The sequence below is a fragment of the Aotus nancymaae genome, unplaced genomic scaffold (assembly GCF_030222135.1).
Source record: "Aotus nancymaae isolate 86718 unplaced genomic scaffold, 86718_ANA_hifiasm-v0.15.2.pri h1tg000014l, whole genome shotgun sequence".
NCBI lineage: Eukaryota > Metazoa > Chordata > Mammalia > Primates > Aotidae > Aotus > Aotus nancymaae.
Window position 1 is genome coordinate 47,105,594 of NW_026988425.1, and position 23,467 is coordinate 47,129,060.

Genomic DNA, 23,467 nt, shown 5'->3' on the forward strand with positions numbered 1-23,467 from the left:
CGAGGAAAGGGAAGCATTGCAAGTTCCTAAGCACTTCTGGACTCTTAATTAAGTTTTACTCGTAAAAGTTTCAAGCAAGAAAACAAATGCAGTGCCCCGAGTTCTTTATTAAATTACCAGTGTACAAACATCCTAATTAAGTTAAACAAAATAGCCCCCACACATTCCATTTCCAAGGAGGCTGCTTTTCTTCCTCTTCCCTTCTCGCTCTCCCTCTTACTGTTTTTCCTCCGTCTTGTTTCTCCTTTTCTCCCCTTACCATAATTATCTCAAAGAAAAGCTCATCGGCAACCACCCTTCAACCACGAATTACCATAAATGAAGCAACACCCCCCCACACACACACACCACCACCACCACGTTAAGCGAAAGCAAAGCACTCAGTGGAGCCTGTCGGGGTGGTGGGGACGCCCCCTTTCGTGCAAAACGACCTCACGGTGAAGTTCAAGGGTCCGCAGGAGTGGGAAGGAGGGGATTCCATATCTTCGCACTTTCCTAGACGGCCTAATCCCTCTGCGCAATGGACCCGGGAAAGCTGCCTCCCCTTAAGGGAGCCCAGGCACTGTCAAAGCGCCCTCCCTGCCAGGACCCGGAGAAGTCAGGGGTGTGAAGGCGGAGCCACTGGGCTGGCGACACCCTCCCGAAGGTCCAGCCCTTACCCGCCTTCCTACCACCTTGGGGTTTGGCCGGGAAAGCAGGATCATCCTCTCAATGAAAGGCAGATGTCCCTTTAAGGTTTGCTTCCACAGCCGGTGGACTTTCGCCTAAACACGGACCCGCGAAGCTGGCTTTATTTGTCCATGTCTCGGACAGAGCCTGGGAAGCTGCCAGCGGGATTTCAGAGACCAAGAGCGCGAAGGGGCGGGAGATGTGGCAATCCGTCTGGGATGTGAAAAGCGTGGAGCGCATTTAGAGGCAGTCGACGAAAACACAGGAAATCACTGCTCTCCCGCTCCTGGACGCCGCTGCCACTGGGACAGAGGACTGGGAACTGCAGCCGCGGGCGGAGTGGCCCAGCCAGAGCGCGCGGCTCCCGCGCCGGGTCCTGCCAGGTCCTGTCCTGAGAACCAGCTCGGCCCCCTGGCGCTGCGGCCGCTCCGGTCATGGCCCCCCGGTTCCGCGCCCGTCCAGGGATCGCTGTCGCCTGCTGCTGGCTCCTCACTGGTGAGCGACTCGCTTTTCTCTGAGCATCTCCTGCTCGTGGGCTTGGGGCTTGGAGCGGGGAGAGAGGTCCTCAGAGCCGTGGGCCAGGGAGGAGGAGGGAGCGCCCATCCACTTTCGGGCACTCCAGGTACTCGGACCAGGCAACGGGGCTGGCAGGAGTTTCGTGTTCTGGTTTTGATGTGAATTAGTTTCGGTGTCTCTCCAAAGTCCTTCACCCTAAGAGGAGTGAGGCAGCACTGAAAACTTTACAAGGTAGAATTGACTTTTAAAATTAAAGTTGTTTTTACAACACACATTGTATTTTAGGACTTTGCTTAAAGTCCTCCCGCAACCCCCCTTTTTTATGGCATGGGATGGGAGGGTGATGCTTATAGGACGCCTGATATATATGCAAAACTTCTACCCTCGGGTTGTTCTAAATTGGACATTGTTGCATTTTCTTGCTGTCTAATATTCAGGCTCTCTTCCCATGCAGAACAAGAAAAGACAGGGATGCAAGGCGAAACTGCCGCTTGTTACAAAATGATGTTTCTAAGTAGCACCCAAGAGAAGGGATATTTTGAAACGTAGAAAGGAATGGTGAACATTTTCTCTGTCACTATCACGGCGCAGTCTAATTTTAAGATGCAAAATATAGTATTGTTATTTGTACATAAATGTGTATTTTTCAGGAGGGTACTTAAAAACATAGTGGAAATGCAAAGTTGTATCCAATTTAGAAAAAGGTTGAAATATAGTATTTTCTAAGATTTTCCCAATAATTAACCCATGGTCAGATCTTTTTTACCAGTTACTGATTGGGGTTGAGGGTGGGAGTTGAAATGGTGAAAAATCAAGGCGGGAGGCGGGGGAGTGTATTGATTGAAGTTTTGCGTGAAGGAAAATAACTTTTTTTTTTTTTTTTTGAGACATTGGGACATTGAGACGTTGTCTCACTCTGTTGCCCAGGCTGGAGTGCAGTGCTGCAATCACGGCTCACTGCAACCTCTGCCTCCTGGGTTCAAGCAATTCTCCTGCCTCAGCCTCCGAAGTAGCTGGGGCGACAGGCGCATGCCACCACATCCGGCTAATTTTTTGAATTTTTAATAGAAATGGGGTTTCACCGTGTTAGCCAGGATGGCCTCCATCTCCTGACCTCGTGATCCGCCCGTTTTGGCCTCTTAAAGTATGGAGATTACAGATGTGAGCCACCGAGCCCTGCTGAAAATCACTTTATTAATGGGTTAATTAATGGCTGGCTTTAACATATCATTGATATTCAATTGTTCAGTGTTTTTACTGCTGGCATGCTTATCAGTGCTAGTTAATTTAGCATTTTTACCGTTAAAAATAGGGTAGGGCCAGCCAGTTTAGACCTATCTTAGATGGCCAAGCATTGTTAACTTTTATAAAGATCGTTTAGAAGTTGATTATCAGCAAGCAGAGCTTTTTTCATAGTGAGGTGATGTAAAAAGAGTTAATAATGAGCTACTGGCTTTTCATCCAAACATTTCCCACTACTCAGGAAATGTCCAATAATCCAAACAGTGGTAACTGCTGAACAGCATCATGGCCAGTGAGTGGTTTAACTTACCAGCTACTGCCATAACTCTTTATTCATATTTGACCTATGATTCCTCTCCAACTCAGTTTTTTGTTTGTTTGTTTGTATTTTGTTGTTTTTGTGCAAAATCGGAATACAGTAGTTTACTAACTATTCAAGTTGTACTTTTTTCATTTTACCAAATAAGCAGTCTCTAGAGCAGAAATGATGAAATGAGGTTTGCATATCCTCTAAAAAGACAAGAATGAAACTTGAAGTAACAGAGAAGTTTCACAAGTTGCAATTTCATATATAGGTTGGTGAAATATACATTGCTGAATCCAGGAAGAGACTTTTAAAAAAATGCATAGCTATTTCTAAATTATAATACTGAGATCGCTTGTGTGTGCTATATTTATGCCCATTTTGCAACACAACAAGAGAGATCTGAAATTGGACTGCTTTCCTTTGCTGATTCCTCATCAGTCATTATATTCTCTATGCTCTTAACCAATCTCTTTCAGATTTGGAAATTTCTCAATTCAGAGTCCATTTGTAACCTGGGGACTCATCACCATACTAATCCATTCACACAACTGTAGAGCTTATCTTTCTGTATTCAATCTGAACCCAACTTCCTGTCTAGCCTTTTAATACATCATTTTCATTATACCTGTTTTTAGTCAAATTCTTTGGTGGTTCTTTGTTGCCTTTAAGATAAAATCCAAAATTCTCAACTGACTGCCCTAATCCAACACCCTCTCTCTATCTCTTGCTACTCCTACATCAGTTTCTTATTGCTGTTGTAACAACTTGCCACAGATTACCAGCTTGAAACAACATAAATGTTCTATTGTACAGTTCTGTAGGTCAGAAGTCTCATTGGGCTAGAATCAAGATGTCATCAGAGCTGCATTTCTTCTGGAGGTTGTAGGGGGAAATCAGCTTTCTTGTTTTCACCTTCATTCTTGGCCTGTGGCCCCTTTCTCCATCTTCAACCCAACAGGGTAGAATCTTCAGATCTTCCCATGACTCTGCTTTATCATCACATCTCTTTCTCTGACTCTGAACCTACTACCTTCCTAAGGATCCTTGTAATTACAATGTGCCTACCAGAACAATCTCCTCATCTCAACATCTTTAATTACATCTTCCAAGTCTCGTTGACCATCTAAGATAACATATTCATAGGTTCCAGGCATTAGGTCATGGATACCTTTGGGAGACCATTATTCTGCCTACCACAATCTTTAAGCATAAACTGTCCATTATAGCCAATCACTTTTCTTTACTTTCTGCATAATCCTCACGTTCATTCTGCCACTGAAGAATGATCTTGTTTTATGCATCAAGAAAAGAACTCCACCTTTCCTTCCTACCTCCCTCTGACATCTAAACAAACTCTGCGAGTTTACATCAGAACAACAAACCAGCTTCATCCCTATAAACTTCCCATTAGGTTTAGAGTGTCTCATATTAGCGCCTTACAATATTTACTAAAAATGATTCCTCAAAAAGATGTTCTTCCTATATCTAAACAAAATATTCTTATTTTATGTATGTTGAAGTCCCAGCATAAACTAATGGTATGTATAAAGGATTTAACTGAAGATAGTTTCATAAAGTGACAGTTTAGAGAGGCCTTAAAGGAACGAGAAAAGAGGGTGGAGCATCTAGCAAAAGCCACGGTGGGGAAAAAAAGAACCTGAAGCAAGAGTGAGAAGAAAATCCATGACCATTCCTAGGCCTGAGATGGTGGCAGTGTTAGTTTGATTATGAACTCTAGCTGTGGAGGGTGGCTATTAGACTGGAGTTGTAGTCATATAAAGAGGAATGCAGTCAGCTAGTGACAAAACTGAAGCCCAGTAGAGTAGGAAAAATAAATATACCCCCTTTCCTCCTACCCTGATGTCTTGCTCAGCCCTCCAATTGGCCATATCCAAACCACAAGATCCAACCTTCCAGAGGACAAAGGGCAAGACAGTCAATAACAGAGTAACTAGCACAACTTAACCCCGAAATGTATTACGTGCAAGGCATTGTGCCAAGAGCTTTGCATGTATTATTTCATTTTAATCTAAAAATGAAGTTTACTAATTGATCACAACCAGTCACAGATTTTGTTCTTTTACTACCCCTACTGCTCCACTTGATTGGCCTTGAAAAAAAGAAAAGAAAAAAATTAAAAATTTATAACTATTATCCATATTTTAGAGACAAAGAATAAAAATACAGTACTAAGAAGTTAATTTCACTTGTCCAAAGTTAAAGAACTAATGACAGATCTACTCAATTCATATCTCTGACCTCAAATTTAATGCTCTAAAATAATATGCTATATAGGCGCCTAAAGATAAGTTCATTCTTCCTTGCTCATCCCTCTAAATGTGAAATCCAAACATAATTGTTTAAAATACTTGGATAATGACCTCATTAATCATACAAGTCAATCTTTTAATTCCATGATTTTTAGTTGTACTGAAGTAACTATAACCCAAATAAGACTCCTATCTCTGGTTCTTAAGAATATAAATATAGAATTACCCCTAATTAAGCTATATGTCCCTTTCCTAGAAATATTTTGGTTGACCTAGAAGCAAGGGTCTTCTTTTATGACTTTTCTCACAGGCAAGATTTCCTATTCAAAATGAAGTCCAGTGAGGAGATGGGAGATGGCTGAATATGGGGAGGAAGTCAGCCACCTATTCAAAACAGAGAATGACTCCCAATGGCAGACAATGTATTGTCAGGAATTGCTGAAAATGGTGAAAACTGTCTTACTTACTGTGATGTTTGTAAGGGCAGCAATGAATTCATGGGCTTTTTGTTTTTTTAGTAAATAGGCAATGAGAGTAACCACAAAACACATATATATGCTACACTAATTTACCTATTTCTCTTCTTTCCTGTCATAACACTTATCCAGCTATTTTGAAGCATGAGCTCTTGGGCCACAGCTTATCACTGATACTCTGACCACAGTAGATGGATGCTCCTCTAACATGTTCCTCCACTTCCAACCCAATAAACTTCTCACTAGATTTAGAACTTGCTGAATTTCCACATCTCTTAACATATTTTAATAAAGTAGCTCATGTTTAAAATATATTTAGAAAAGCTGGGGACCAAAATGCTATTCTTTACCTACACTACTCTTCTGTTGTATGAAATACAAAACAGTGTACTTGAATTCATGTTAAGAAACTGAGATGAAAGATATTTTGAAACTGTTGCCACAGTGCTAGAGTCAGAATAGATTGCCTATTCAGAGCAGTCTGTGACTGGAGAATTGTATTCGCCTTCAAAGCAAGTACAGTAGAGTATCAAGAGATGCAAATGACTGCATGTATTTCTATCTTCAAGATTATTGAGCTCCTTTCAGCTCCTTTATTGTGCCAGCTACTCTAAAGTCTCCTTGGAGACTTTGCATAAGTAGTCACTACCACTGCTATTGGTCTCGATTCCTGAATAAGTGTCATTTCCAAGGGACACCCTGAAGTAGATTGGACTCTCCTTCAGGGCATGTATATCCCAGAACCTTTGCTTCTATTATATAACACACCGTGGTATTATAATTCACTATCTAATTGTCTTTCCAGCTTACCGTATGCTCTGTGAGGGTAGGATCTTTGTTTATTAACCACAGCACCTAGAAATAATACGTGCTTTTTAATTGAATGAATCACAAAAGAACTGACTATTGACCAACTCATAAAATAATTAAGGGATCAGATTATCTCCTTTTATTATACCTCTGCCTGAAATACTTCTGTCAACCCAAATTTATAAATAATAAAATGGATGGACAGATGCATCATTATTTTATGTACCACTAAGAAAGACAAGCCACTCCCAATCTAATTATAATTGCTAGATTGTTAGATAGTTTCTAGTTTCAGAGATGTTCAAATTGGGAAAATGTGCATCTGAAAATTACAATCAATAATATACAGTGTACCTACATGACAATTTTCTATTATATTTCTTTGGATATTTAAAAATTGTGTTATAAGGTTTCAAAGAGGCTAATATGTGAAATCTCACCTAGATATAAAGATATAACATCGCTCCTCTTAGTCCTCTTCAAGTGCCAAGTTTATATCTGATTTAGGGGATAATTACTCCTCTGGCACCAACAACCTCACCAGATCCCAAAAACAGAGTTCCCTCCAAAAGTCTATCTTTAGAAGAAAGCTTCAGGAGCAAGGTGACAATAAAGTAATCAAATAATGTTCCAGTTGCACAGGATTAATGACTCTAGCTTTGGCAAACTCTTAACTTTTTGTCATGTTGCTGGTAAGCTCCAGGCCTGTGTATATAGGAAGGAGACTAATTTTAATCAAAACTTTCCTATGATTTAAAAGAAAGATAAAAAAGTCAACTAAGTTTTAAAAGGAAATTAAAATGCATATGCTGGTTAGTGTTAAGAATTCATTTTATGTGTTAAAAAAAATCAGTTTTATCCAAACAGGAGATCCCTATTAACAAGACAAGTGACAGATCTGAATGGAAAACTCCTTGTAATTCAAATATGCAAAGGAATGGATACACATACTCTTTTTATATGAATTATGTGAGATCTCCTAAAATAAATGCAAATTCTTACATGTAAGTATAGCACCTAAATCACTTTAAAACATCAATAGTTAAGATGGTTTATATATTTTATAAATCACATATCCTTATTATAAATTAAATGGACTTTCACAATTACTTTATTAGACTTTTATTTTACCAAATACTGAAAACTAAAAATACATAGGTACTGGCCCGTCCTTAAAATATCTGTTATACATTTTACTTGTAATATTTTTGGTGAAATGATCTTATGCTATATAAGAATACATGCAAATAGAACTACACACACACATACACACATACACACACTTCTGTTGATAGGATTTTGTTATTTAGTAGAAGATTTTGTATTGTTTTGTGACAATTGCAAGTAAGTATTTTTCATGGGAAATTTAGATAGTGAATACAAGTTCCTTAAAACAAAACAAAGCAAAAACAAAAAAACCCACTCACTTACCCTTTTACCTTTTACCCTTTTGTCTATATTAGCTAACTAATCCTCCCAGTCATCCACTTAGCTTTGCTGGTGGAGGTCACATGGGAACCTTTCTTTGCACAATCTGAGGTTTGCACATTCTCTCTAAATAAATGATTGCATTTATCACTAGATATTTATAATTGGAGCTCTGGCTTCCTATTTTGTAAAGTTCACTTTCTAAACCATGCATGATAAAACTAATTGCCATTATGTGTTATTTTAAAACAGTTTAAGAACTTTTCCTGCAGAGGATGTATTTTAAATTGCTCTCAAATATTGAAATAGGCTTATATAAACTTACCTTAAGAGTAAACTTCTTTTTAAATTTTTAGTAACATTATAAAACAAAATGTGATTTCCTAATTTTAGGATGTCAGTTACAGGCAAGTTAAAAACTCTGAATTAAAGAAAAATTAATAACCACTAATTTTTGCATATTAAAAATATAAGTATGTGCCACTTGTTATGCTGTGTTCCAGGAACATAAAGACAGATAAAAGGTAGTCAGTCTCTGCCTTTACTGGTGGAATAGCAGTTTTTAAACTACCCATTATTTAGTGAAATGCAGTCAATAACAATATAAGTGCTCTAAGAAGTATCTGGAAATGTCTGTAAAAATCTTAAAATAGCTGCCATACTTTACATTTGACTCATGTAGCTCACTGGTGGAAGAGGTAGTATTCATGGAAAGAAGCAATGGTGGGAGAGGTTCCCAAAGTGCTTTATACAGAGTAATGAAAAGATTAGGTTTGTGTGGCAGGAAAGTAAGCCTTTCAAAATAAAACGCAAGATGAAAACAAGAAAATTTATACAGCCCCAACTATTTAAGGGTCTCATACTAAGCAGAGGGTATTATAACAAGATTTCCACCTTTCAGGAGCCCATAATTCCATTTTATGTCATACAAACCATTTCATTCATATTATTATAATAGGAAAGATAGTAATTCAACTCACCAATGAGGTGCATGAACCATTTCATTCAGTAGAGCTGACCTAAGGTTTCCCTGAAATGGGGGTGAAAAATAAATAAATGTACCCAAAAGACTATCCATCAGTCAACTCTACCAAACCAGTTATTTTTCCAAGGCTAAATAATCATGATCATGTTAAAATGGCTCTTGTCCCTTGTTTTATCTGATTCAGTTTTCTAGCTTCAAGCCAGGCATTTTCAGAGCTCTATAATTTATTAATATCAAGTATCATAATGTCATTAGAACCTCATAAGGATGGTCAAATGAAAAAGCAGAACAAATAATCTTATTTATAATTTAGAATGAAAAAAAAAAATAGCTTTATTGAGGTCTGGGACTTATTTCAAGTTGGTAGAATCCATCTAGGAAAGACCGTATCTCCGGTCTGCCAATTCTTGGTCTACAAACATGAGACTTCAAATCAGTCTTTCACCACTGAAATGAATCTTAGAATCAAATATGAAAGATAGCATGCAAAATTGAAAACAAATATGTTAGGGTGAGATTACAGATGTTATTTAAACATTTAAAAAATATTACTGCAGCCTAATTTTTACAGTTACAAGTTTAATTATTAAATTCAATTCCCTCAAATCTTCAGTAAAATAAATTTGGTTTCAAAGAGACTGAGTACTGCCAAAGTTACAGTAAAAACAATTGAAGAGTAAGAACTACAATCCAGAATGTTTGACTTCTAGCCCAGTTCTCTTTTTGAGACACTGGAAGTGTCTCAAGAGCAACAAATTAAAAACTTTTGGTAGTAACTATACTTTTTTTTACCCCTTCTAGAGAGAGTAATAAAAATAAGACATTGTAGGAAAAATAGATATTATTAAAGTTACTGATATAAAGATTTAGGCTGATATAAAGTTACTGATATAAAAATTTCTATTTTAAACATCCAATAAATAAGTATAAAATTAGTATTTAAAGCAATAGAGCTAAAAGCCATGGGATTTTTGTCATGATTTTGCTTATTTGGAAAAAAATGAAAACAAATATATAACTAAAGCAGTTTTTAAACTACCATTATTTAGTGAAATGCAGTCAATAACAATATAAGTGCTCTAAGAAGTATCTGGAAATGTCTGTAATAATGTTAAAATGGCTGTCATACTTTACATTTGACTCACATAGCTTATCATTAATATATCAGTGCCTACTATGTGCAAGGGACCTTTCAAAGGACAAAGAAGGGGTATAAAGATGAATCCCTCCAGAGTTCAACAAAAAAGATATGTGTTTAAATTAACATGGTTTCACATTTGAGATGAACATTTCATTTGCATGGCTTCAAGTTTGAGATAACATTTAAGCTGACTTTTAAAAATACGCAGCATTAATGGAAGCAGCGATGAAAGGAGAAGTTAGTATGAGTTAAGGCAGCAAAGGAGAAAGGTGCTAGCATATGTAGGGAACAAAGGTTACTTTCAAGGTGGAATATAGGGTGCCCTAAGAGGAAAAGTGGGAAGTAAATTGAGGCTTAAATGACAGGGATTATAGACTTTAATTCATAGGAAATGGGAATCCAAAATGAATCAAAATAAAAATATAATGATTGGTCTAGAAATACTAAGCCATAACACAAAATCTGGATGAAAACATCTAATGTTCAACTATAGGCTTAAATTACTAAAAAAAAAAAAAAGTTCCAAACTATTGCAGATGTTTCACATAAAACAGTAATTCTATGAAAGATTTTGTAACTCATAACTTAAAAAAAAAAATTTTAACCGTGTATTTAAGAGTTAATAGGGGGTTTTCACAGATTTCTAATGTGAAGAAAAATATATGTATATTTTTCTAATATATAATATTAGATCTTTCTCTAAGAGTATAATGATGACCTAGGCTGGACAAAAGGGGAAAAAAAACTATGTAGAAGAGAAGAGTGTAATAATTTTAAGAGGGGATAAAAAAGCAGGAAAGGGACGAGTGCCTTTCAAATCCTCTAGATTGGTTCCCAAGCTGTGGGTTTTTGTTTAACTGATAAAGGTGACAGTTGAGGGGAAGACAGTGGATAACAGCACATAATTTGCAGTGGCAGAGATGACTACAAGCATTCATAATACACAATGGTGGTAGTGGAAAGAGAGGGTATGGAGTTAAGCAGGTCTGAATTTCAACGCTAGTCATGTGATCTTGAAAACATTTCTTAACTTCCCCATAGTTAAGAAATGGGGGAAAATTTTGAGTATGTTAAGAAATTTTACAGGATTTTCTTCTCCTGTAAAATTAGGATAATAAATATTTACCTTACAGGGGAGAATTAAAAAGAATATAGGAAAGAACTTGATTCAATAAGTGATAGCTCTTCAATAAATACCTTTCATTAAGTTCCTACTGTGTGCTTACCACTGTGATTCTGTGGCTTTTAATCTTTGGCAGACTACAGAAGAACTGTACTTAGAAAGGTGATGAAGGAGCACTTCAAAGCCCCAGTTCAAAATTATCTCCTCATTATTTCTCTTTCTCTCTCTCTCTCACTCTCACTCTCATACATGTACAAGTTCGCTCTACCAATTAGGAATTTTAAGTTAACAAGATACTTCAGTGTCCTTTGGAGAGGCAGGTCACCTTCACACTTCAATGTGATCAGTTCTTTGCTTAGTGAAAAGTTGCTGGGTTCTCTTGGAATTGGAAGAAGGCAATGTGAATTAGGAACTTCTTGAGGGTACTCAGTATGACAGGAAGGTCGGAAGGAAGATGGAGGAAGGTAAGGGGAAACATACAGAACAAGAAACAAAGAGAAAAGAGGCCATAAATATTAATAAGTAGCAGTTCAAATTTGGACTTTCCCCTTGGAGGGGACGTTTCCGTTCTGTCCCCTGATAATCTCTTAGGAAGATAATTGACACTTAAGTTTAAATTGTCAAGCCTGTCAGTAGAGAAAAATGTTGAGACAAGTCTCAATCATTTTAGGAGGTTTATTTGCCAAAATTAAGGACGTGTGTAGGGAAAGCAGGTCTATGTCTTTCTGGGAAGACTATTTTGAAGGTTCACAATTTAAAAGGGAAAGGATGAAATATTGAGAAATACAGTTATCATGTGGGAGGATGGCAGGGGGAAAATAGTCATTCGTGCCTTTGTCTGGCTTAGTGAATCTGCATTTTTACATAAGAGAAAATAGACAAACGGGGCAGGGGAGCAATCAGATATGCATTTGTGTCAGGTGGGTAGAGGGGTGACTGCACCTCTAACATAAGCTATCCATTTACCAATGTAAATGGTGAATTTTAATAGAAACATTTTAGGGTAAAGATCTTGGAGCTCACTGGGAATCTCCTTGTGGGCAAAATATGAGAGAGGTGTGTAGCTTTTCATCGGGTAGCCATCTCATTTAGAAACCAAAAGGTAAGGCAGTTTTGCATGACCCAGTTCCCAGCTTAACTTTTCCCTTTGGCTTAATGAGTTTGGGGTTCCGAGATTTATTTTCCTTTCACAAGCCTATGGCAAACTCAGATTCCTTCCTTTCATCCCTGTTTCATCAGTTCAGGCTGGTTAGTTCCCCTTTCCAATCCACACAGAGTAAGACAGAAAAGACAGTGGGAGGCTACGTGTGCAGGATTCCTCTGCGCTCCGCTCCATCTAAACTCTCAGAGAAACTCTTGGGTTTTTTTTGTGTGTGTGTTTTCTATTCACCGGTGTTTTAAAGAGGCAATCCCACTTCTTCACTTCCACTTCCTAATAAAGAATTCTAAGCTACTGAAGGATTTTTTTTTAAATTATGTAGCTATTCAATCACGGTCAGTCATAGTTAATAGTTTTTCCTCACTTCCCATAGCCTCAGCTTTTAGCTTAGCTCTGGCAGTGATCTGGCTTAAGCTATTGCGACCCAACCCCCACCTTAAACACTTCACAGGCTACTGGCCTGCAGAAAGCTGAGGCTGCCAACTTTGGAGCCTAGGGTTCCCAGGACATCAGGTCAAGCAACTCAGAAGTCCACCCAAAGGCAAATTCCACACATAGTTTCTTCTCTCTTGAGACCAGCGCTTTAACATCTGGGTTAATCAGATCGTGCAGACACGGTAACTAGGCGCAGAAAACAGCTGGACACGTTGCTGGGAGCCCAGACAGAATGTGACCAGTAGTTCTCAGAAACCGCTTCTAAATACCAACGCCAACAGGCTTGTAGCGTCCGAGTGCGGATAAGTGCAAAAACGAGCATAGTTTGAACCTTTGGGGCCAAATCTGCATTTATGAGAGCTCCTTTTACTGTTAAGTTTTGAAATTGGATTTACCCAGAGGGAAGAGTTGCAGAGTGGCAACCGCACCCAAGTAAAACTAATATTTGCACTCACACACTCCCCGGATTCTTCACAAACAGGGATGGAAGAAGAAACTTAGGAAGTTCAAGTTTAGCATTAAATTAAAGGACTCAACACCAAATACTCCGTGCACCTTCTTTACGGAGCTCATTCGTCCGGAGCGTCTCACAGCTTAGTGCGCCTGCGCCCGCAAGACCTGCGGCCCCGCCTCTCCGTTGGGGACGTGAGACGTGCGACTGGACGCGGGACACGGGCTGCGCATGCGCCTTCATTACATCAGCCCGCTGCTCCATGCTGCCAGCGGGAGCGGTGGAGGAGACGCTGTTCGCCGCTGTGTCTCCGGTGCCTGTTAGGCGCAGCACGCACGGAAACCCAGAGAGGAAAGGATAGAGGAAGTGCTCCCCTCGGCTGTATGAGTAGAAGCAAGAGTATCTTCTTCCCGCCAGGCAAGTACCCGTAGGAACCGGGGCCCGCCCCCTTCCCGGCCTACACTCCCATCCCCTCTCCCTGGGCGGAGGTGAGGACCTCCTTGGTTCCTCTGGTTCTGTCACTGAGCCCCTGCTAGGCCATGAAGCTCGTGAGGAAGAACATAGAGAAGGACAATGCGGGCCAGGTGACCCTGGTCCCCGAGGAGCCTGAGGACATGTGGCACACTTACAACCTCGTGCAGGTGGGTGACAGCCTGCGCGCCTCCACCATCCGCAAGGTACAGACCGAGTCCTCCACGGGCAGCGTGGGCAGCAACCGGGTCCGCACTACCCTCACCCTCTGCGTGGAGGCCATCGACTTCGACTCTCAAGCCTGCCAGTTGCGGGTTAAGGGGACCAACATCCAAGAGAATGAGTATGTCAAGATGGGGGCTTACCACACCATCGAGCTGGAGCCCAACCGCCAGTTCACCCTGGCCAAGAAACAGTGGGACAGTGTGGTTCTCGAGCGCATCGAGCAGGCCTGTGACCCAGCCTGGAGTGCTGATGTGGCGGCTGTGGTCATGCAGGAAGGCCTCGCCCATATCTGCTTAGTCACTCCCAGCATGACCCTCACTCGGGCCAAGGTGGAGGTGAACATCCCTAGGAAAAGGAAAGGCAATTGCTCTCAGCATGACCGGGCCTTGGAGCGGTTCTATGAACAGGTGGTCCAGGCTATCCAGCGTCACATACACTTTGATGTTGTCAAGTGCGTCCTGGTGGCCAGCCCAGGATTTGTGAGGGAGCAGTTCTGCGATTACATGTTTCAACAAGCCGTGAAGACCGACAACAAACTGCTCTTGGAAAACCGATCCAAATTTCTTCAGGTAAAACAATCTTACCCAGGGATAGTTAAGAATGGGCAGAGGGATTTGTATAAACTACTACTAAAGTTTTAGAACTAGGAACAATGAGAGGAGAAAGTCTTTACTTAGCTGGGATTATCATGAGATAATGAAGTAAAAAGAGAATGTTAAATGACTAAGTAAACTTTGCTGAAGTCCTTAAACATACAAAGCCTTATTAGTGCTTTTGGCTTTAAGCCTTTGTGGGCTGATTAATGGGTGTTCTAAGAGATTATTTTGCCTAACTTTTGTAATTGTGATTCTAGGTACATGCCTCCTCTGGACACAAGTACTCCCTGAAAGAGGCCCTTTGTGACCCTGCTGTAGCTAGCCGCCTTTCAGATACTAAAGCTGCTGGGGAAGTCAAAGCCTTGGATGACTTCTATAAAATGTTACAACATGAACCTGATCGAGCTTTCTATGGACTCAAGCAGGTAGAGAAGGCCAATGAAGCCATGGCAATTGACACATTGCTCATCAGTGATGAGCTCTTCAGGCATCAGGATGTAGCCACACGGAGCCGGTATGTGAGGCTGGTGGACAGTGTGAAAGAGAATGCAGGCACCGTTAGGATATTCTCTAGTCTTCACGTTTCTGGGGAACAGCTCAGCCAGTTGACTGGAGTAGCTGCCATTCTCCGCTTCCCTGTTCCCGAACTCTCTGACCAAGAGGATGATTCCAGTTCCGAAGAGGATTAATGATTCAAACTTAAAATTGAGACAGTCTTGTGTCTCACTCCTAAACTGTTACAGTACATTTCTCAGCATCCTTGTGACAGAAAGCTGCAAGAGTGGCACTTTCTGATTCATACGGAGATTTCTTACGTATTTAGTTGCACTAGATATTTTGTGATTGGCGAGTCATGTATTTAAACAATAAACTAAAAGGAAATAATCTCCACGTACTACCATTTTTATTAATTGGGTAATTTTGTATAGGAATAATGAGTTATTTGTAGTACTTGGAAATAGAAAACGTGTATTTAATAACAGTGCCTATACAGTATGTTGTTTGGGATAGATCATGAAATTTCACACTGCATGCTTTGGAACAGTTTTCCTTAGAAAAAGCATTTGCTATCTTATCCTCAGTTTACATCATTCATTTTAATTCTGCATGGTATTCCTGCATTGCATTTAATGATCCCTCTTCTCCCCCACTCCACACACTGCATTTTTTAAAAAATTTAAGGAGTTTTACTATTTTAAATGATTGCCATGCAATTAGTAGGCTCAAAGACAAGTTTTAAATATTTTTCTTAAAACATGTTAAACCAATCATGTTGACAGGAAGTGCTTGGTTTTGTTTTGTTGTCTTTAGAATTAGTCATATTTGATTTAGAGGGTCACTTAATTAGTTATTTTTAGATTTTAGAGCTTTGATCTGCTAGGGATTGCCAAAATAATCTCTTTGAGGCATCTTTATTTTTTAAGTTAGACTAAATTAATGTGATTTGCTGTTATGTGGCTGATTAGTGGCAAAGCTGGAAGTCGTTTCCAATCTGGACTTTAGTTCTTTGCACCAAAACATGCCATATTATTTATTTGCTTGTCAAAGTTACACTTAATTCTGTATGTGGCATTAATCTAGGTTTGCATATTTTTATTGGACTATTTTAGGTATGAAGAAGCCTGTTCGAAAGTTTAAGTCACATGTCTAGTATATGGCAGTTGACGTAAGCTCCAATACTCTTTATTGTAATTAAAGAATTGTGTAAATACCTCCAAGTTTAAAATATTCTCTTTTTTTAAGTATTTTTGGTGCACATTTCTAAAAGTTGAGGAAAGATACTCAGAAATGGAATTGTTTCTTGACCTTTTGCAAACCTCAGTTTAGCAAAATAATTAGAAACGATCTAATAGTGATGATTCAGTTTGTAATTGCTGGATCAGTGATGCCTACTTCAAGTAGTGATACTATGTAAACTGTTGCCTGTCTTTCCTGTGTCTGTGGGCCTTCTTCCTAGTGTAACAGACTTGGGGATTTCTTGTAAACTTCCTAACTAGTCTGAACCTTTTTATTTCTTATTGGGAACTGACACTTCCCTGTACTTTAAAAATCACATATTTATATATTTATAAATCTACCTCTTAATTTAAAAATAATTGACATTGTCATTTCATTATAATTCCATGAGTAGCTTTAAAATACTATTCAGATATGTTACTAAATAATAGGAATATAGAAATGAAGCCACTGAAATTCTTAAACTTGGAACCTGATAATTATTTTCAGTAAGGATTTGGAGATTTTTGTACATTTATTACTCTCATAATCTGTGCAGTACTGAAATGAAACCTAATAAGTAGAGCCAATACATGTTAGGCCATAGGTTCTCAAATTTAGCTACCTGTTCACCTCAACTTGAGAGCTCTTAAAACCCTAAGTGTCCAGGTTGCAGCCCACACTAATTAACTAACCTTTTGTCCCTAGAAATGTTTTTTTTTTTTAAGCTACACAGATGATTCCAATAGGCATCAAGGCTGAGAGCCACTGATTCAGGTTCTCTTCAAAAGTATGGTCCATAAACCAGCAGCATCCCTGAGAGCTTGTTAGAAATTAGAATTCAGGGCTCTTTTGTAGACATACTAAGACAATCTGCCTATACCAACATCTCCAGGTGATTCCTGCATGTAATAAAATCTGATAAACAAACGCAATAGGTTATTCTGTGCTGGCAAATCTGTGGGAGGAGTCACCAGTCAGAAAACGTATTGAGGTCTTTCAACAGAGCTAACTGGCCATACTCAACTATCTATAAAAGCTCTATAAATGTCTGTTTTTTATGTCTATGAATTATTTAATTAAATAAAATTTAACTCATTTTTAAGAAATTACATTTTCTGTTATCAAAAATACAGTTCTTACTAGATCATAGGTGAAAATATCAGAATAATGATAGGGGCAAATTAAAAATTCAAATAATTTGACTTTTCTAAAAGACAAAATGAACAAATCTTTGGAAAGCATATACAGTAGTCTAATTCCAACTGCTACTCATTAAGTACTGGATATGCGATTAAAAACCCTATCAATAATAACTCCAGTGTACCTTCTCTAATGTACTGTACATTTCCATTTCCTATCATGTGCTTACAAACATTTGCTATGTATGCCCACTAAACTCAATGAATAAGAAGCTTGCACATTATTTCATTTTGCTATAGATACGATACGTATCAAATGACACTTAGCTACTCCTGGTCTTCCATTTATATGTTAAATGCCCAAGATTGTTGATCCTGTATTTCATTTTCATTACCCTCTTAGAAACGAGTTGGATCTTTCTTCTCCCCGATGCCACTAGAGTAGCTTTGTAAAGCTCGTTTTTCTTTATCTTTACATAGTTTCTAACTTTAGCTTCCTTTTTCAGTCCCCCTGACTAATTCTTTTAACCTCAAATTATCTTTAACATATATTACTAATTCTGTAATTCATATATTCTGGAACTGAAATTATCTTTGTTCCTAAACAACCAAGTTTACAGATGAAACGGTCTATACATTAATTCCCCATGATAGCAGCTCTTATTTGGGAAAGGGTTATAGTACATTTAAATCATATGGTTTTTCAAGCAAGTTAAGACTGGCTATTTGTGTTTAGTATCAGAATATGTTAAATTAGAAATTGAAGAGTTTCTAAAGTGATTCTAAGGGCTTAAGGAAAGATGAACCCTTTTGCTTAGAGCCAGAGCTTAGATATGGGGTGTCCACATTTATGTTACACTAATCGTTAAGAGTAATATATTTAATTCTGTCCATTTTGTTAGTGCCTTCTTTGAACTAGTCACTGGGCTGGGTTTGGGGAAGACAAGCATGAAAACAAATCATGGTTACAAGTAACTTGTACAAAGTGTGTAAAAAGACGCAGTGCTGAAAGGGGTCACTTTTAGGAGGAACTTTATAGAGCAAGGACCAGTAAGTTTGCCTAAAATGGGAAGAAGAAATATGGAGAAATTAAGTGATAAGTTGGGGAGGGGAAGTGTAATAATCACCTAAGAACCACCTACCACAAGAAGGAGTTTGGGTTTGACCATTATGAGAAACAATTACTAAGCTTAAGCAGAAGAATAGCATGATAAACTACATTTGACAAAAAGCACTATTTGGCAGCATCAAGGATGGACTGGAGGAGGCAAGACTGAAGGCAGGAAGACTGATTAAAAGAAGGCATATTAGGAAGATAGGAGAGAAAAATGATAATGTCCTGATCAAAGGCAGCAACAGTGTTCCTTGCAATAGGAATGAATAGAAGTCAATAGGAGATACCAAGAGATGGGATCAAAAGGACATGAGTGCAGATTATTGTTAAGAGTTATGGAAAAAAGTGGAATCCAAAGGTAAATCTCAGATTTCTTGAGTGGTAGGAGAGATGATGACACAAAATGGAGTTTTAAAAATGATAATTAAAAAAATGTTTTATGGGGTGATTAAATTTACTAAAAGATTTTTTCAGGATTCCCGTGGTGCAGTGATTAGCAAACTATAGCTCATTCAGGCCAACCGGTTACTGCTACTGGACCCTGTAGCCTTGTGTTCCCTGTCCTAACGTAGTATCTCTGATTTGCCTCAGCCGACATTTGCTTCACTCCTGTTTGATTCCCTGAAGAACCACAAGAGTCTGAACTGTGGCATAAATTTTGCAGTTTGATTTACATCTTTCTTAATGATTTGAAAATAATTTGTTTCAAAAACTGATTTTGACCACCTTACAATTTTGCTGGTAGATCGTTTTCAAGTAAATGAATTCTTCAGCAGTGAAGAGCAACTAAAGTGAATAGTCGAAGAGCAACTTAAAAAAGGACTATTAATTCCAATAAAGTTGGTAAAATGCTCAGTTAAATAATTTTCTTCCAATTAGTGTCAGCATATTTAAACTTTGTGGTGTAATTCAGTTTATATACTCTGAGATTTAGGTTTTAGAAAAGTGCTCTTCAAGATTTTCCTAATGTATTATATGTATCTCTCTTGAATTGATTTAGAAATTTAATGTAAAAGTGTTACTACAAAGCCAACATGCTTTATAAAGGAGTTAGGATGCAATTATAATATTTTTGTGAATCAGTGATGCCTTTTTAGGAAAAGATTCAGAAGTCAAAAATGCAGCTATAGAAAATAAAATCTGTAATAATAGTCTTGGATTTAACAAGGAGAACAATCAGGAGTTACTAAACATGGTCATCAAGTAGTAGGTAAACTTCGCTTAGAAATAAAACAATTAACCAGGTTCAGTAAAGAGATACTTATTTAGGTTAAAAATACCATTCAAAAACTTTGGGAGAAGGTATTTGTTAATGGAGATACCTTCTTCAGTAGAGATGATAAAATCTCATTCATTATTTTTCTTTATATAGTAAGAATTAGTCCTTTTAGGAAGTATGTGATATATATCACCATCTGTATTCTCATCCATATTTTATAGTATTAGTTCTGAATTTCCAAGAATAATCGGTAAAATAGCCCTTTATTTTGCAGTATTTAATATCTCTGTTTTCAATAACATATTATATTGTGTTGAGATAAGTAACACTGAGTAACACATTGGAATATTATGAATGTTTTAATTTAAATGAGGAGAAACAAATGAATTTCTGTAAAAACAATCACCTTTGTGTGTAGTATTATAGTTGCATACAAATTTGAGGCTGCAATGTTTGCTTTTTACAATGAATATTTTAACTCTAATAATTGGCATTGATATGAGAAGGTCTTAAATTTTCAGATTACAGTTGCTAAGGACGATAACATTTATGATAAATTGTGGGGACTTGGATATCAGTCTTCTTTTAAATTTCCTTTCTTTATTTCCTAAAATTGCCTACATTAAAACCCCATTCTTTAGAATGTTAGTTCCATGGAAATACCAGTTTTCTATAATGTCAAAGATTTAAGGAATTTAAAGCTTATTTCTATTTGGGTGCCACATTTGGTTTCAAAACACCCAATACTGAGGCAACAGCAATATTTGCCAAGTAGCAAATACAAGAGCAAAATGTTTTGGCAGTCATATTGCCTGGCCATGCCCAGGGTTGGTACTACTGTCCCCACTCCAGGAATGGACAACCCGTTATAACAAAAATAACTGTGTGCTTATTAAGTGTCAGGTCTTATGGTAAGTACCTTAAAATGCATTAGTCTTTCAAGAACCCTGTTCAAAGGGTTTTGTTATTACTATTTTCTGATCCAAAAAAAAAATGAAATTAAGGTCAAATAATTTATCCAAAATCACATAGCTAGTGGATGTGATGAGGTGCTCCCTCAGCCAATACCCTAAAAAAAAACCTAAGAAGGCAAGTTCTTCTCAGCTTTCAATTTGGAGTAGGCAAACATGTATCTAAAAATAAAAATAAATTATTTGATGACACTAAATTTCACATAATCAGCCAAAGTTTATGCAACCAATTTTTTTATGTTTTTATTCTGTTATTTAGTCATCTCTCATGAAAAGTCAGGAACACAATTCTGTGGTCTTCTAATTTACCTGGATCATAGTAGAGAATTAGGAAAAACAGAGAAAATGTGGCAAATCTGGGTATTAAAGCAATCCCTTCAAGCGTTACCCAGCATCTGTTTATTGTTATTTCACACCTAGTTTTAGCAAGCTTTTTTTCTTTAATTTTAAACCTACAAATAAGTCATGCACTATTTCAACAAACTTGTTTTTTTTTTTTTATTGAGACAGAATCTTGCACTGTCACCCAAACTGGAGTGCAGTGGCACAATCTTGGCTCACTGCAACCTCCACCTCCCAGGTTCAAACGATTCTCCTGCCTTAGCCTCCCAAGTAGCTGAAATTACAGGCCCCTGCCACCACACTCGGCTAATTTTTTGTATTTTTAGTAGAGACAGGTTACACTGTGTTGGTCAGGCTGGTCTCGAACTCCTGACCTCTTGATCTGTCTGCCTCGGCCTCCCAAAGTGCTGGGATTACAGGTGTGAGCCACCACACCTGGCCAACAAACTTTTTTAAAATGAAGCCCCTTAAGTAGCTAGAACTATGCTACCCCTGAGTATGCAAGGATGAATTAAGACAGTTTTCCCTGCCTTTAATCAGGAAATTAGATACCAGCAGAAGATGACCACAAGTGGCCAAGTTGACAGAATTGACAGCAGTCAAAAGTGACAGCTGATAGTGGGAATGGATCCTGAAACACCATCAGAAGAAAAAAGCCTAGGCTATTGTAGGGTATTTCACTGGTGCTTGAGGATGTTACTGAGGATAATACCAGTACCTGATATTCACATTGATGGAAAGATTAAATTACATTCAGTGTATTCTGTTAAATAAGTCAAATAAATGTAATATCTTTCAAAATGATTTTCATTCAAAAATAGCGGTACTTAAAAACATCTTTAGCTGTCATACCTAGAATGACAGTTCCAGATAACCAGAGTTTTACTATGCCTTAATAATCTCAGTAATAAAACTCAAATAATTGTTGAAGGATGAATTTTTGTTAAGGAAAAAAAAATCCCAAAATATTTTAGTTGTACAATTTATTCAGAGGTAGAAGGTCCTTCTGAGTTCAAGTCTAAGTTCCAAAAGTTTTATGTCTGGAATTTTTCATCAAGTCCTAGTGTAAACATTGACTAGAACTTTTTGTTTGACACCATTGTGAAAAATTGCTCTTTGGATAGAAAACATTTTAATCTTGGGTTTCAGCTCATTTGATCCGATGACCATAATTTATAGTTTATTTTTCTTTCCCAAGTGTGTTGTTGACTATGGTATAATTCTTTTTTCTTTCTTTCTTTTCCCTTTTTTTTTTTTTTTGATGAGTTTGAAGAGGAAGATTAAAATACATTTCAGTATATAACTCTGAATCACTTAGAATCATAAGAGGTTAAAGCTGTAAGGAACTTTATATATCATCGGACCTAGTTACTTCCCAATACAGGTGTAAAGCAGCCCACAGAGTGTTGGTAACAGGAGTTTTTCACGGGGTCCACATTCCTGTTTGATATATCCAATTCCAATGTCACCTATTTTTTGTCACATATTCATATTTACTCATTTGGGGTAGAGGAACAAGGAACAATGCGACATTCAAAAATACCCTAAATCCTCCTTATTTATCAAGTTATCATCATTTTGTGGCAAGGCAGTTTTTCTCTAACGGCATTGCTGAGACTCAAACCCAGTTTTGAAGCTTGTTCATTCCTTAAAGGAGTATTTATATTTCCCTAAAGAAAGACTCTTCCTGCCTTTCTTCTTCAGAGAGCCATTTCATTATTCTGAAAATCATGTACTGAGTACCTCCTATGTGACAGGCACTCTAATTGCCCCCAGTGATTGGAGGTAAAGAAATATCACAATCCCTTCCTTGCAAAAAAACACAGTCTATAATGAGGAACAAATGGTAAAGCAGTAGTCACAGCAGGGCAACCTGGCACAGGAACAAGGGAGCTCAGAGAGCTTCTAACTCAGCCTGGCTTTAGCGAGGAGGTATTGTCAGGGTTTAAACTGGCAATTTCCAGAAGCCCACACTGATCTTTCATTACTTTCTAGAGAGATCAGATAAAGGGACCTCCTCTTTTAAGGCCTCTCAACTTTTCTTTCCCATTTTTGAGTTTTTTTCTTTTGAAACAGAATCTTGCTGTATCCCCCAGGCTGGAGTGCAGTGGTGTGATCTCGGCTCACTGCAACTTCCACCTACTGGGTCCATGCAATTCTCGTGCCTCGCTGGGATTACAGGCGCATGCCACCATGCCCTGCTAATTGTTGTATTTTTAGTAGACAGGGTTTCACCACGTTGGCTAGGATGGTCTCGAACTCATGACTCAAGTGATCCACCTGCCTTGGCCTCCCAAAGTACTGGTATTACAGGCACGAGCCACTGCACCTGGCCTCAGCTTTACTTTGGTAACATTTGTCTTCTACATAGTGGTCTCTGTAATCCCTGATCTCTCTAAATGTTAAATATTTACTATGGAGTCAACAAACCTGAGAAGAGACATCATGGAGAAGGAGATTCCATTACCTCCTACCCTCATAAGTAAATGAAAAAGGTGTAAGTGGAATCAAATACCAACCAGGGACCATGACCAAAAGGACTCTGAAAGATTGTGGAACCTTTGTATAAAAGTATCCATGTTTTTGTTGTCTCCTCCGGTTTCTCACATGACTAAGCACTGACTGGTTAAACCAGAAAAGGAAGCTTAGCTTCTTAGGT

At 38.2% G+C, this 23,467-nt stretch overlaps 2 protein-coding genes across 3 annotated transcripts in view; both read left to right on the forward strand.

Moving 5' to 3' along the window:
- The first annotated feature begins 406 nt into the window (after nt 1-406).
- ITGA1 (integrin subunit alpha 1) overlaps nt 407-23,467 on the forward strand; it is a 169,171-nt gene continuing 146,110 nt past the window's right edge. The window contains exon 1 of one of the 2 annotated variants that reach the window (XM_064375966.1): nt 407-1,164. In XM_064375966.1, coding sequence (XP_064232036.1) covers nt 1,104-1,164 — 61 coding nt within the window. In that variant the 5' untranslated portion in view covers nt 407-1,103. Of the gene's footprint in view, nt 1,165-10,944; nt 13,430-23,467 lie in introns of those variants that run through there. The other variant, XM_064375967.1, reaches the window with a different exon arrangement.
- On the forward strand, nt 13,379-16,955 carry PELO (pelota mRNA surveillance and ribosome rescue factor). The gene is made up of 2 exons (XM_012449558.2): nt 13,379-14,277; nt 14,562-16,955. Exons 1-2 carry the CDS (start codon nt 13,552-13,554, stop codon nt 14,991-14,993), a joined length of 1,158 nt encoding a protein of 385 aa, XP_012304981.1. The 5' UTR covers nt 13,379-13,551; the 3' UTR covers nt 14,994-16,955.